Raw genomic sequence first — 14,117 nt, forward strand, 5'->3', positions numbered from 1 at the left:
TAAACTGTGAATCTTAGAACTTATTGACCATGACCTGCCTTATACACCGATGTTTTCAGAACAACTTTTTACTTAGTACTTTTATGCAGGACCACTCCCACCTCTTTTTACTTCATTCTCACTCAAATAATTTCATTTTCACTCACACTATTTTGGCTCTTTTGAATTCATAAAACAGAAAAATTTAGATGAAACTTGATTTTCTTCTACAAAGAACACCTGAAAACCCATGATTTATTGCTCCTGAATGTTTTATTGTTATTCATATGTAAATTTGCCTCTTGAACAAACACAGTAAACCGAGCGCGCCTCACCTTTGAGCAGGTGGCCAACCAAGGCGAAATTAAAATTAGCAATAAAATTCAGGCCCACGAAGTGATCCATCTGCTTACAGTGCCACTCTAGAGGGCGCCGGATCTCCATGAAGACTTCCTCTGGACTCTGTGACACGGATATGAAGTCTTGAATATACTGTACCATCGTATTTGTATCTTTAGAATAATTAATTTTATGTTTCTGGTTTAGTAAACCTAAACAAACCTTGTCGTTGAAGATGCGCATCGTGTCCAGAGTGTGGAGGTTCTGCTCCAGGAGGGCGGTGCCAGCAGAGTACAGGTTGACCTCATCCAGCTGCAGCACAGCCACCGCCACCCAGAACAGAGCTTTATGCATCGGGGATTCCTACAGGAAACACAGAGCGAGTTCATTTGACGACGATGATCATTGTTATTATTAAGCTATTATCATTTTTCCAATATTCCATAACCTGTGTTATTTGCACTATTACTACGACTATTGAATTCTTGGTGATATTGTGGTGAGTTTTTAATATTTTTCATATTTCCCCCTGGTGGTGAACAAATTATTTCTGAATCTCATTTCTGATAAAGACGAGGAAAGATATGTGGGTTTTTTGCTAACCTTGCTGAGCAGAGGCTGAAGCTTGGTTAAAGCGATGACTGTGGCTTCTATCAACACTTGACTGTTGTAATTGTCCGGTCCTTTCAGGCAGCTCTCCAGGCCCTGTGTCGGAGACACGGAGACAATCAATGAACGCAAACAAAACAGGCAGAAAAAAAACAAACAGGACAACAGGCAGAAAAAGAAGGACCAAAGCCTTGTGTACAAGTAAAACCTATGATGATGGACAGAGATTGAAGAGTTTATTTGTTAAACACGCATTTAAGTGTCTCTAAAAAAATACTAAACATGACAAAACCCCTGTGTGCCTACACCTACTCTCAGAATGGAATGGGAGTGTGTGAATGTTGACGCTCACTCTGTCTATGCTCAGCAGAGGGCTGGCCTTGCTGAGGATCCTGATGATCTGCTTGATCTGACCATGGCTCACTCTCTTACTGATGCATCCAAACACCACCAGGGCTCTGGGCTGAAGTGAAGGGTTGTACTGGAAAGCAAACCTAAAATCCGGACACACACGCAAACGGACAAATGTTATTCAAACTGAACATCCGTCGTAGACGGACAGATGTATTTAAACTGAACCCGAGGATCAACGTACTTCTGTGCAAGCTCTGTCCACTGGTCCAGCCACTTGCATGATGGGATGTCTCTCATGCAGGCCTGAAAAAAAAAAGCACACAGTTAACACACAAGAACAAAAGTCTGGCTGCCAGATCCAAACTCCAAATCCAAAAAGCAGACTTCCTCAGCTGACCTCCATGATCTCCAGTAATGCCTCTGTGACAGTTTCCAGGGAGGACAGAGCGAATGTCTCCCTCTCGTAGGAGCCCGGCGAAAAGGAACGGTCTCTGTAGCTGGAGCGGAAAGCGATGACCGCGGCTGACTTGACTTTACTGATGCCGAAGAGCAGGTAAAACTTTGGCAGGGAGAATTCGGTGAGGCTCAGCCTCAGGACCTGCTTCGTTTCCTCTGGAATCGTTCAAAACACAACAGCAAACACATCAATATCGGCCAGTAAAACCGGTGGCGGCGGGCGGTGAGACTCAAGCTGACGTCGGTCCTCACCACTGAAGTTCAGCTGAGAGCAGGTGCACAGGGAGTGGATTATGTTGATCACCAAGCCGTGGGTGGAAGCCCGAAGCGACAGTGGCCCGGTGGCGACCAGCAGGGTCACCACGTGGAAGAGGTAAGGCAGGTGGGCGGCCACGTCCAGGGAGTTGTTGAAGGAAAGCATGAGCATGTAGCGCGCCAAGATGGCGATGTCGTCCCACATGAGGTGCTGCTCCAGTGTGGGCGTCGGCGACAGGCAAGTTTTGTCTATGATCTTGCACATTCGACCAATCACCTGCCACGGAGAATAAAACAAAGTCTGTCATTGAGGCTCACCGTCAGTCCATGGACAAATTTATTTGTTGCTTAGTCTTGTTTTTTTAAGGTGGAGCCTTTCCATTAATTTTAGCTTATTCTAAAGTCGTGTTGCTCATTTGGAATGCACCAGTTATTCTGATCAAATGTAGTATAGTATAAACTTGTACATATGTGTTTTTAATAACAAAATGATATATATGTTTTATAGCATCGAGTAAAATAAAAAAACTCCTGGGTGACAAACAGCAGAAGAGCCGCGGACAATGGGCCATTATTCTCAGTTAACTGTCGCGCGATGACATCACACATCAACGGTGTGGATAACAGCGGCATAAATACTCATGAACGGTTCCCACAGACAGGTGAACGGCTGCGTCTGACCTTTGCCGAGTCTGTAGAGCACTTTTAAACTTCACTAAATCAGTGGCGGAGGCAGCAGCACTTCAACTTGAACGCTGGCTGTGTGTGTGTTTGTTTTTTTGTTTTTTTCAGTCAACACGCGTCACAATAGACACCATTCAGGGCCATAATAGGAGCAAGGGCCTGGCTTTTCTTTTGTGCCTCAGTGTCTGTGTGTTCTGTTTGTTTTTCTTAAGCTGATTTCAGATCCGAGGGACACAGATGATGGATGGCCAGTGAATGAGGTTATTCTCATTGGAATACTTTAGTGAGGTGATTTATTTCTGAGATTTTTTTTTTTGGAAGCCTTTATTTTCATACACTGGGCGTTTTACTTTTTTTTTTTCCTACGTCGTCACTGTCACCGAGGAGAAGAAACTAAGTTTCCTTCGTTCTAATAGGTAATAAAATATGTTTTAACGCTGCTGCAATTTTAAATTTGGATTTAGTTCAAGCTAACGTTCCCAAATATGAGCTTTAATTAATGATCTACAGTCGTGATGTAGGCAAAAAAGAAATGTTTTTTTAACCAGAAAATAGACTGACATTTAATCTGATTATGAGACGTTTGAAATATCAACTGATGACATCTGCCTGGTATTTGTGAACTATTTCTGATCCGTACATGTCATGTTGCTAAAATGTACCAGTAAGAAGAGCACATTATGAACCAAACCAAAGAGAAAACATTATGAGCAGTGTCTGTGTCTGTGGGCATGGTTTTCATATATGTTGTCATATTCAGATATTGTTTTGTTCTATACCTCTAACCATCACTTAGTCAGTTCTTAGAAACAGACTCACCTTACTGGAGACCAGTTTAACATTCCCTGAAGCCAGAGCTACTGCCGTATCAGCCATCACCTCTGCTTTGATGGAGCCCAGGCCTCCTGTGGCGCTGGTCTTAATGAAGCTGTCCAACACCACATCCAACAGGTCTGTGATCTGGAGACAGACGGCGGCAGGGTCAGAGAGGTCAAGTCTTTCTATCACAGAGATGTTTTTGGATAGAGCGGTGTCTCACCTGGCCCAGGCTTCCCCAGATTTTGGCCTGGATGGATGGATACATCTGCTTCTCATTGATGGTCATGGTGATGAGTTTGTCCAAAATGGCCGTGACGCGCTGACGCTTGGCATCGTCGTTGTGCTTACAGAAGCGAACCAGGTTCAGCAACCAGGGAGTCATGTACTCCAGGCACAGGTGTTTCAGTTCAATACCTGCAGTGGTCAAAAAACAGACACTTAAAAAAAACAGAACAACGCCTCCTGTTATCCACCACCAGTGCTTCGCTGCTGCGATGTAGACGATAACAAACAGAATACTTGTATATTTTTGTCGTCTTCTAACTAAGAAGAACGAACATTCTGCTCAGTGACACACTGATGGACTTACTGGACTTGCTGAAGCCCGAAATGCACTCCTCCAGAAACTCCAGCGTCAGATGAGGCTCATTGGCAGCAAGCGTCTTACTGATGGAGACTATGAACAGGGTGTTGTTTGCTGGAATACAGAGGCCCGACGTTTCCAGTAACTGGCCCTCTATCTTGAGGTTGAAGGTGCAGGTCAAAGCACACAACAGATTGTAGGCTGCAGACCTGGAAGTGATAAAAGAAAATGTCAGGTTTTTTCAGGTCAGTGGAATTTAAATGGCGCCATCTTAAACAAGCAGAGCGAGAGAGACAGAGAGAGAGTCAAGTAGCATGGATTGTAGGGTGACTCCACAATCCCTGCAGGGCTGACCTGAGACTGGGGTCAGAGCTGCCGAGATTGAGCAAGGCGATGTTCAGCAGAGTGCCAGGAACGTCTTTAGGACGGATTTTGGTGTGCTGCGGTATAGAATCTGGCTGGGACAGCTCCCAGCGTGTACGGATGTGGATGATGGACTGGACGATGGTGTCGCACTCCTGGTGCATGAATGTCAGAGGCGTGCCCTGATTGGCCATGGTTAAAGTAAACTGGCTCTCGTCCACCAGGCAAATCTCCTCGATCTCCGAGGCGTAGTAGACGTCATTGAGGAAGACCGGCTGACCGAGGACACGTGTGCGTTCGGCTGAGGTCACCTGAACAGCCGTTGATCCGACCTAACGAAGAAGAAAAAAAAGTATCATTTGTGAAACACAGTGGTCATGGTTGAAGTGGGCGGGGTCTGCTAAAACTGCCAGAGTGAAGTTCTCACCTTTATTGAGACCTTGGTATCTTTGTGGGCCAGCTTCAGAGCATTATGGAAAACCTTAAGATCTTCCTCCAAAGTCAGTGTGGCAGCAGGCAGCTTCTGCTGGTCGGGTTCGATGTGTTCAGCCAGTTTGGTTGGAGAATCAATGAACTGCAGACGTTTGCTGCCCTTCAAGCCGGTCAGGAGCCGCTCGTGATACTTGGTGTACTCTCGTACCCACGTGTTGCAGTTGTAGACGTAAACGGCTGCTACGTTCTCGTAGGCGAAACCAGGAAAGACCACAAACCACTTGGACAGGAAGTCGGTCTTGAAGCGATTGCTCGGTCCCACGTGGGTCAGGTCGACGACTATCTCGTACGGCTTGGCGTAGTATGGTTTGAGGGTGAGGAGGACGTGGTAGATGAGCAGGTCACCGTTGATCTGTCCCGTTTTGAACCTGGACAGAGAAGACGATACATAACATCAGCTCACGTCAGGTCTTTATCTGGACAAAAGGCAAACATCAAAAATTCATTGATTTTTTTTTTTCTTCATTTCTTTCTAGAGCCACAGCCGTAAAGAGGGATCAAAAGTGTTTTTTAGAGGAAATTGTAGCAGCAGCCGTCTCAACTAAGACTACATCAAGTAAGTGTTCACTTCTGCTTTTTAAGATATTTTAAAAACCTCATTGTTTTCAATCATATCTGGCTTCAGTTTTATATTTACTGTTCTTGTAAATTTGTGATTTTGTTTTTTTTTTATTGTAGACTTTCTTAATTTAAGAGCATAATGGAGGGCACAACAGCACGTCTATGTCTTTTTCTGCTACTCCTGATCGGTGCCATCCACGGAGACCAAGACTTTTCAACAATGCAGATGAACACACCCAGCTCTGACCTAGAGAACACCCTGCAAACTGCCGTCGAGTCCAGCGCCTTCAACACCGACGACACAGACTTTTTCGACACCAACGGCACTCGAGCCGACTGCTTGATTGACACTGAAATGGGTCTGATTGCCGTAGGTTCAGCTGGAGGGCTGATCGTCTGTCTTCTTGTTGCCACCGTGGTACTGGCCTGCCAAGTCTGCCACCTTCAGAAGAGGGTTTATCTTCCCCGAACCTCTAGGTCAAACACGAATTTGGTCGGCGGTTCGAGCTACTGGGACGCAGACCAGTCCGACGGTGGGGGAGTGGTCGGGCCGTGTGACAGCAGCGTCATCCTTGAGGAGGTGACAACGGAAGGTAAGACAGAAGCAGAAGGCTCATCTCAAAGAGAAGACGCAAAGGAGGAGGCCAGTACAGGACTAGAAGAAGGAGCGGTGGCGATGGCTTTGCTCCCAAAAGAAAAACCCAGGCAGTCGCCCATCTCCAGCTCCAGGGACTACGGCCTGGAGGTGCCCAGGGATCTGGAGGATATGCCCCTTGTTGTGTGAGGAGTCGAGTCACAAAATCCAGTACAACTTCTTACCCAAAATATCTACCATTGAGTTTATATAATGATCTATATTTGATCTGTAAACGTCCAGTCAAAAACCTTTTCCAGTTCCTTTCAACGTAAAGTCTTTGGTCTGAAAAAACCCAATGCTGATACAGTACATTAAGTGTGGTTTCTGAGGTAAAAAAAAAAGAAAATTCTATTACACCCTTCTTTCAAAAGCGAAAAACAGTTAACTGTTAAAAAACATATATTGAAGTAGACACTTACAGGTCAAACGTTTTGGGAACGATAAGAATGATTTGTAACTTTGCCGATCATAAGATGAATGATTGGGAAAAAGACAAGAAAAAATGCCTTTTGAAAAAATGACAAAGCAAAGAATAAATCTGCCGTAATTTACATGCTCCCTCTTTTTTGTCACTCAAAAACATCATGTGTGAGAAAGTGGGCGTCAGACTGTTTTAAGTGTTTAACAAAATAACCGAGTGCCAAAAAACAAATGAAGATACTCACAAAACATAAAGTACAACAGAGTCAAAGTTAACGTCACAATCTCTCACGATTTTGCTTCTTTATCCACTTTTGACTGATGAATAGAACATTGTGTAAATGTTCCACTAACAGTTGATATATTGGTGAGTCTCTGAGGACGTGGCTTTTTAATACAATGATGGTGTACACAGAGAAAATGTGTTGATGTGAAAGTTAAAAATAAAGTGATTTTTTTTCTTCTTTTTTGTTTTGCATTAAACCAATTTGTTCTATTTGCATGATGATGGCACTGGTCCGGCTTCACTTGACATCTAATTTGGATGCATGTGGCATCGTGAACCAAAAACGAGTTTGACATCCCTGATCTAAACTGAATAGACAACATAAATTAGGAATTTAAACTGCAGTGAAACCCAGTTCATCACCTTTGGACAGAGGTGATGACCGGCTCTGCCTCTGTGATTCACCACCTCCACCACCATAACTGAACTTCCTATGAGGCAACGGTGGCAAGTTTCATTTAAAAGCAGCTCCTTCCTGTCACTACTTCCGTCTTTCACTGCAGAGACGACTTTCTAGAAAACCAAACGTGGTTTGAGTAATCCCACTCTAAACTCTCTTTTTTTGCTGGGTGAGTACATTTTATTTATTTATTTATTTATTATTTATTAAAAGAAAATCTATATGTTGCATTTTTGTTGAATTGCATTTTTTGTGGATCTGAAACAGTCATTTTATATTTTGAAGATCACAAGTGAATCCCATTAAACTTCACATTAGATAAAAAAAAATAAAATAAAGAAAAGAAAATGAATAAATAAAAAAAGTTAAGCTTTTTATTGTTTGGAATGTATTTTAAACCAGGGATCGAAACTATTTCTAAGTAACTAAACCGATGTCATAAGAAAAGCATGTTTCAACACCTTTTTCACACTTTTCTTGCTGCTTTGTGCAGCTTAATGTTCTTAACAACTGTGTTACTTCCTCCATTGCAGCTTGAATTACAGAACAGCAGCTGAAGTGAAAAAAAAAATGACGCTCCATTTCTTCAGCATTTTACTTTTGTGGTTACTGCCGCTCAGCGCAGGCCTAAGTGCATTTACTGCCAAGCCATCAGTGCCATCAACGCAATCCACAGACGACGTAAGTGTGACGGAGGAAAAAACAATGAACCCCAGTGGAAAACCGCTTATTTTGGTGAGTCAGACAACACTTCCTGTGTCACACCCGGTGGACCCAAAAGCAGCAAGGCCATCCTTTTCCACAATGTCTCAAGTCAACATTTCAACAGCAGACTCAACATCCGCAGGAACAGTTGACCTTGAAACGACGACGTCATCAACGGCCGCTGAGACGACCGGTCAGGATGAAAAGACAACTCGGGTTGTTTTTAGCACTTCAACCCAGTTTGGTAACTCCACCCAGAGCCAAAGCCCAGGCACGACATCGGACAGTGTTAACATTACTGATGGAAACACACAGCCCATCTCAGCAGCTGTTACTTTGACTACGACTACAAAGACGTCTAGCACAAGAACGACAGCCAAAAAGGGCGCTACGCCATCAACACCTCCGAAAAAAACCACAGGTGATAAAGACCAAACTAAAGCAAAGAAAAAACAGCAAAAGGACACATTCCACAGTAAATTGGCCGCAGGATTGATAGGTGGAGCCCTGGTAGGGATGATGGTGGGATTCCTGATCATCTTCCTTAAAAGGAGAGGCATTCAGAAGCAACAACTGATCACGGCGGAGTGGGCCGGACCGTCACCTTTTGTACAGAACGGCTCAGACGACGATCACACGCACGGGTCAGACAACAAAATCGTTCTCACAAACTTCCTGCCTCAGAGACTGTCGAAAAGGTTCTCTTTCCTCCACGACACAGGCGAGGAGATGAAGGAACTGAAACCAGGGACGACCTTTGGAGATAAACACCGAGAAGAAAAACCCGTGTGCCAAACAAGTGGAAAAGATCCTGAAGACACCAAGGAGACCGCTCCAGTTGTTCAAGAACCCAAAAGCACAGAGTCACAGCAACAAGCAGAGAGTCAAACAGGTCCACGAGAACCTCAACCAGCAAAGGACACACTATAGTCATGTCTGTCCCAGTGTCTGTCCCAACGTAATAATGGCCAAAACTGTGTTGGTTAGCATTAGGAATGCAAATGGAATATTTGAAGATTTTTTTTTAATGTTGTATTAATTGTGCACGGTATGTTTTAGATTTATTCAAATAAAAATGTAAACGTGAAAATATGAATTTTCCCCGCGTACCACCACTCTCTGGTGGTACCACAGTTTGAGAACCACTGTATTACAGTAACGATAATAAGTGGAAGGACAGTTGAGTGGATACAGAGTGGGTGACATCCTGCTAATGTGTTAAAACATTTTTTTAATCTGTTTAATTTCACAAATGAATAACCAAAGCCTATGGAATTATTTTAACAGTCCAACTTATTACAAATCAACATATTTATTTACTGTAACTTCATGTCACATATTCTTAATTAAAAATACAGTGGTAACTAACTCCTTAAATAGAGGGTTCTTGGTAGGGACGAGAAACAAACGCATTTCCCTTTTTATCAAGGATGTATTGAAACAATCTGTGGTGGCATGAGGCAAACCACTTCCTGCATTTAAACGTAGACCATGTTCAGGTATAATCCGGTCTCGACCCCTGATTTGCCTCCTTTTTGATCTTCAGTGCAGAACAAATATACTTTAAAAAAAAAAGAAGAAGAAGTGCATTCAATAGTCCATGCACTTGAGTTCCTTTATCATTATCTCAGCCATGAGTGCAGCTGCAGAAAATATAACAGTGTTTCTCTAAGAGCTGATTGTCAACGTAGAAGGAAGTGTGATTTAAAAAAAAAAACGAACTGTCAAACTTCCACATATGACAGTGTCTTGTGAAACGCTTGCGAAAAAGCCAGATGTACGACTGTCTGTACGTGTTATTTTTAAACGTGAGGAAGTTTTGCAAATTTAGAAACACAACGGTCTAAGACATGGAACATGAATACGTAAATAATTCATTTAAGTTTCTACCAAAACTTTCATTCATTTTGTTAAGAACAAGTGCCTGAACATCTGGCCCAGTAGGTGGCAGTAACGCCATCAAGAGATTTTAAAATCGGATGTACATGTGAGGTGTTGAGCTACAGAACTGGGTTGAAATAAAAAGTAGTTTTTTTTTTACATGTGGGGGGAAAAAAATTTAAGAAACTGTGAGCAATTATAAATACCTTTAATATATTATAATATATTATAGAGAATGCAAAACGCTAATTAAAATCGTAACCATTTACTTTGAATTTTTACTTGTATTATATTCTATAGAGTTACAGATTTCTTCCAGTCATGACATAATATTTGACTTTATTATTTGGACATTTTCTCACCCTGCACTTTGTCTACGCGAGGCTAATAAAGCTTTCCAGTACTACATCTTACTATGAAGGACTTTCTTTAAATAAATAAAGAAACACACGTTTAAATGCACCTGCTCAGAAGAGTGTTTTCTCCGTGGCTTCTCTAATACACCAAGCTGCTGAGCCAGCGTCATAAAACAGAAATCATAGGCTACGCTACTGTCAGACACACGTAATCATCCACTGGCTCAGCACTTCTCAGCTCGCAGCTGCCTCTGCTGCTGAATACCAGGGTGTATCTATCGAAAACCGTCACAACTATTATATCTCCATCTGCTGGTTCTTTGTTGGAATACGTCAACCGAAAGAAATGTAGTTCATGTCAACACACCCTGTAAAGAACGATTATAGAAAAGATTTTTTTTTAAAGTAACTGCACCCTGTAAAGAACGATTATAGAAAAGTTTTTTTTTTTTTTGAGTAACTATTAAAAACTCTATAGTTAAAATATCATTTAACATCTACAGCTCTGAGGTTTGAGGCCAAACGACAACCAAATGATACAAATGAACCAGAATCGAAGCCCAACAATCAGTTATACTGTGTACTGTGATTTTTATTGTGTGGTCTGTTTGGTAATAGAATTGATAAATACTACATTACATCTCATTCAAAGATAATTTGCCCGGCAAAATTCAGAATTCCAAAAAAAAAAAAAAAAAAAAGCATCGGGAGAACGTTAACTGGATTGACGATAGTTGTCAATGTGGCTCCGTGATGCGTCTAGGGTGTACCCTGGGTTTTGGCAGACGCCGAGTGGGATTGGCTCGCCTCACGGAGTGAAAGGGTAGAGGAAGATAAATGAATGACTGAATGAAGGAATGCTGCATCAGCAGCACGGATAATTTATTCTAAAGAGAGTTTTAAAGTCAATTCCTGTATATAAACAATGGACATGAACACAATAAAAACGGCCGGTGCTGCTTTTGCACCGACTTCAAGTGCTTTTTCACAACCTCATCTTCAGCCTTTAGCACAACCCCTAACGGGTTCTCCTTCATTTAGATCATGTTTTGGTCCCAATTAAGACCAGCAGTCCAAAAGAAATCTGTTTCTCTCCCACTCACTCTCTCTCTCTCTCTCTCACACACACACACTGGCTTGCTTCATCAGCAGCAGCAGCAGACTGTGCTGGCTCGCTGCTGCATTTCTCTCTCCCTCTCTACCTTCCTCCCCTCCCTCAGCCTCTCTCCTTCTCCTAACCTGCACCTCTAGCTGCATTGGGAGCCTGCAGAGCAGTCAGCAGGCAGGACAGAGGCTGGTACAGGCTGGCAGCATGTAAACGTGTGACACCGAGGGCTTCGGATAGGTGAGGACCAACACAAGCGCAAAGGATAACGAGCTGGAGGTGGAGACGAGACGGGAGGAAAGGAGCGATGACATGATGAGGTAAACAACTGCAAACGGAAAGCGAATGAGACAGAAAAAAAAAAAAAAAAAGACCGATGTAACACCTGATGGGCAGGGCATTCAGGATGTTGTTAATGTTGTTAGTACACTGTAATGCTTTGCTGACTCATGAGCTTCAGCACACTGCAGATAAAAATGATAAACATGGTCCAGACAGAGACAGCAACAATTTGCAATTATTTAAAAAAAAAAACCCAAACATGTCCTTTAGCATGGCTTCACTAAACCTACGTTCCCGTGCGTCAAAACACAAACACAAAACACCTCGAATCTTGAGAACCGACCCTGTGTGGATGGAGAAACTATTTTTTTTTGTCTTTTTTTAAAAACGATTGGCGTCTCACTGCAGCAATCTGAACTCCAGTCCCACTGGCAGAGCTTCAAGTCTTAGGAGAAGCAGAGTTTAAGTGCTGTGTTCACGTATGTGTGGTTAAACATGACAAACCAAGGACGACCAAAACAAACTGTGAGGTCAACGCTAATGGAACACAACAGGAAAAAAAAAATGATTGAATTAATCATAAAAAAAAGAAAATCTAGATTCAATTTTGATTACATTAGATTATATGTCTAATTACAAAAACACTTAAACTCACATTCAGCATCTTAACTGTAATTTTCTGTTTTATTAAGAATGCTGAAAATCAATAAAATACATTTTGTAAATAAAAAGAAAAACTTTTTTTTTGTTTGAAAATAAGCATTACATTTTCCCTTCTCCTTCTTACTGAATAAAAAGATAAAGAGATGATGATCATTAAAAAGATTATCTTTAAGTGACTATTTTAAATTCCTCCTGATGAGCTCTAAAACACTAACCCTCAAACTGTTTGTCAGCTGAGTCCTGGTTGGCAACACAACACACGTTTTAGACACCAAACCCCGGCTCAACACTTCACGAGAGACCGCTTTATAAATAGATGCCTTTAGCATAGTCACTGTCACCAAGTCACCTGATTTTAACCTACAAAACACGGCGCTCACTCACATTTACGCCCACTTTCTATCTGTGAAGGATTTTTTTTTCCACCTGGGGACGGTCTACGTCTGTGTCTATAAATGGCATCAGCTCGTAAAAGCAAACAAAGATTAATTAAAAACAGTCTTAATGTAGAAAGAAAAATCCTGGCGGCGTCCCAGTATTGTGACACAGTTAACGCAGCATCAGTAACAGCAGCAGGAAACCTCTTGCTTCTTTGCACAAGCGAGGCAAATACAAATACCTCTGACAACAGTTATTTAGTTTGATAAGCGACTTCAGCCTGAATCTGAGATACTGTGGATCAAGTGACACAAAATTTATTATTAAAATTTTTTTTCTGCCCCTTTAAATTACTGTCTTATTTGAGGCTCATAAAGTTTGACCTTCCCTGAAACACTTTCTTTCTGTCTCCGTCTCTGCAGATTCCTGACCATGCCTGCCAGCTGCTCTGCCTCTCTGCTCTGTCTCTCACTGCTGCTGCTGTGTGGACTCCTGGGAGGCTGGGTGCTTTCTATCTGCCCCTCTGTGTGCTCCTGCAGCCGGGGACACCGCGTGGTGGACTGTTCCTCGCGAGGACTAGAACAGCTCCCTGTGGGTCTGCAGCACAACATCTGGTTTCTTAACCTGTCATTTAACAGGTAAGGTGAGAGAGAGACGACAACAGCTTGTTTTGAGTTGTCCCTTTGTGGTCAAAGACATGATCAGGATGTGGGACAGTTACCAAGCAAAACTGCAACTGCAATAAAAATGTTTTTAAATTAGGAATTTGAGAAGCAGGTGAAAAGCCCTGCCTTCAGATTTCACCAAAGAAATTTCTTTTTTTTTTCAGTAGACAATGTTAAATAGGGAAAAATAATAAAATAAACCAGAGTATTCAAATAAATTCCCCACACAGTGCTGCAGCCACTGTGAATTCAAGTGTCAATAAAATTTAAATTAAAAACGATTATTGTTGGCCAAGGAGATCGATCAACGTCAGCATATTCTTTGTTGCGTTAAGGAATGAACACAGAGATTTAATAAATGATTCTCTCTGCTCCTAAAGGTCGGTGAGCCAAATCATTAAACCAATTTATTTAACTGCATTTAGAGTCTAAGCATCTTAAAAAATTAAAATATTTCTTTATAATTCCAAAGACATTGCTGGTTAGAATATGTGAGGCACTAGAAGTAAAAATAAAAAGTATAAAAGTAACATAAAAAGTGATGAAAATATCTTAATGGCTGTCATTCAGGATCGTTAAAGACCATTCGTTTTTATACTTCTGTTTCAGAATCATAAAAAACAATAACATGTTCCTTTTTCTCCTGTCTTTCCTCTGGCAGTTTGCAGGGTCTGGGCACTCAGCTCAGTCACTATGTTCACCTGCGAACCCTGGACCTGTCGTACAACCGACTGGACAACCTGCCCCCTGCTCTGCCGCGGTCTCTGTGGGACATACGAGCGGCCGGGAACCAACTACGTTCTCTGGAGAAAAACGACACCGCCTACCACTGGAACCTGAAAGTG

General features: G+C 42.2%; 3 protein-coding genes across 5 annotated transcripts in view; 2 read left to right on the forward strand and 1 right to left on the reverse strand.

Moving 5' to 3' along the window:
* The window catches only part of nf1a (neurofibromin 1a), a 37,548-nt gene that overhangs the window by 3,163 nt on the left and 20,268 nt on the right, over positions 1–14,117 (reverse strand). The window contains 12 exon segments of the mRNA XM_025055213.1: positions 271–441; positions 541–681; positions 922–1,023; positions 1,280–1,421; positions 1,523–1,584; positions 1,679–1,893; positions 1,990–2,269; positions 3,496–3,636; positions 3,716–3,909; positions 4,085–4,287; positions 4,433–4,773; positions 4,869–5,301. Coding sequence (XP_024910981.1) covers positions 271–441; positions 541–681; positions 922–1,023; positions 1,280–1,421; positions 1,523–1,584; positions 1,679–1,893; positions 1,990–2,269; positions 3,496–3,636; positions 3,716–3,909; positions 4,085–4,287; positions 4,433–4,773; positions 4,869–5,301 — 2,425 coding nt within the window.
* On the forward strand, positions 2,351–9,032 carry evi2b (ecotropic viral integration site 2B). Of its 3 annotated transcripts, none has more exons than XM_017032056.2 (4): positions 2,484–3,092; positions 5,410–5,489; positions 5,612–7,406; positions 7,771–9,032. In XM_017032056.2, the coding sequence occupies exon 4, from the start codon at positions 7,808–7,810 to the stop codon at positions 8,870–8,872; it is 1,065 nt and encodes a 354-aa protein (XP_016887545.1). In that variant the 5' UTR covers positions 2,484–3,092; positions 5,410–5,489; positions 5,612–7,406; positions 7,771–7,807; the 3' UTR covers positions 8,873–9,032. The 3 variants fall into 3 exon arrangements, with proteins under 3 accessions (XP_008306837.1, XP_016887545.1, XP_016887546.1); XM_017032057.2 differs by having other exon boundaries at positions 2,484–2,964; XM_008308615.3 differs by lacking the exon at positions 7,771–9,032 and having other exon boundaries at positions 2,351–3,092; positions 5,612–7,015.
* Positions 12,523–14,117, forward strand: part of LOC107988499 (oligodendrocyte-myelin glycoprotein-like) — a 3,765-nt gene continuing 2,170 nt past the window's right edge. Inside the window, 2 exon segments of the mRNA XM_025054995.1 lie at positions 12,523–13,245; positions 13,934–14,115. Coding sequence (XP_024910763.1) covers positions 13,040–13,245; positions 13,934–14,115 — 388 coding nt within the window. The 5' untranslated portion in view covers positions 12,523–13,039.

The sequence above is a fragment of the Cynoglossus semilaevis genome, chromosome 4 (genome assembly GCF_000523025.1).
Source record: "Cynoglossus semilaevis isolate Cse_v1.0 chromosome 4, Cse_v1.0, whole genome shotgun sequence".
NCBI classification, from domain to species: Eukaryota; Metazoa; Chordata; class Actinopteri; order Pleuronectiformes; family Cynoglossidae; genus Cynoglossus; species Cynoglossus semilaevis.

Excerpts from the sequence above, each read along its gene's own strand:
- evi2b (XM_017032056.2), top strand. The coding sequence starts at position 7,808 with ATGACGCTCCATTTCTTCAGCATTTTACTTTTGTGGTTACTGCCGCTC.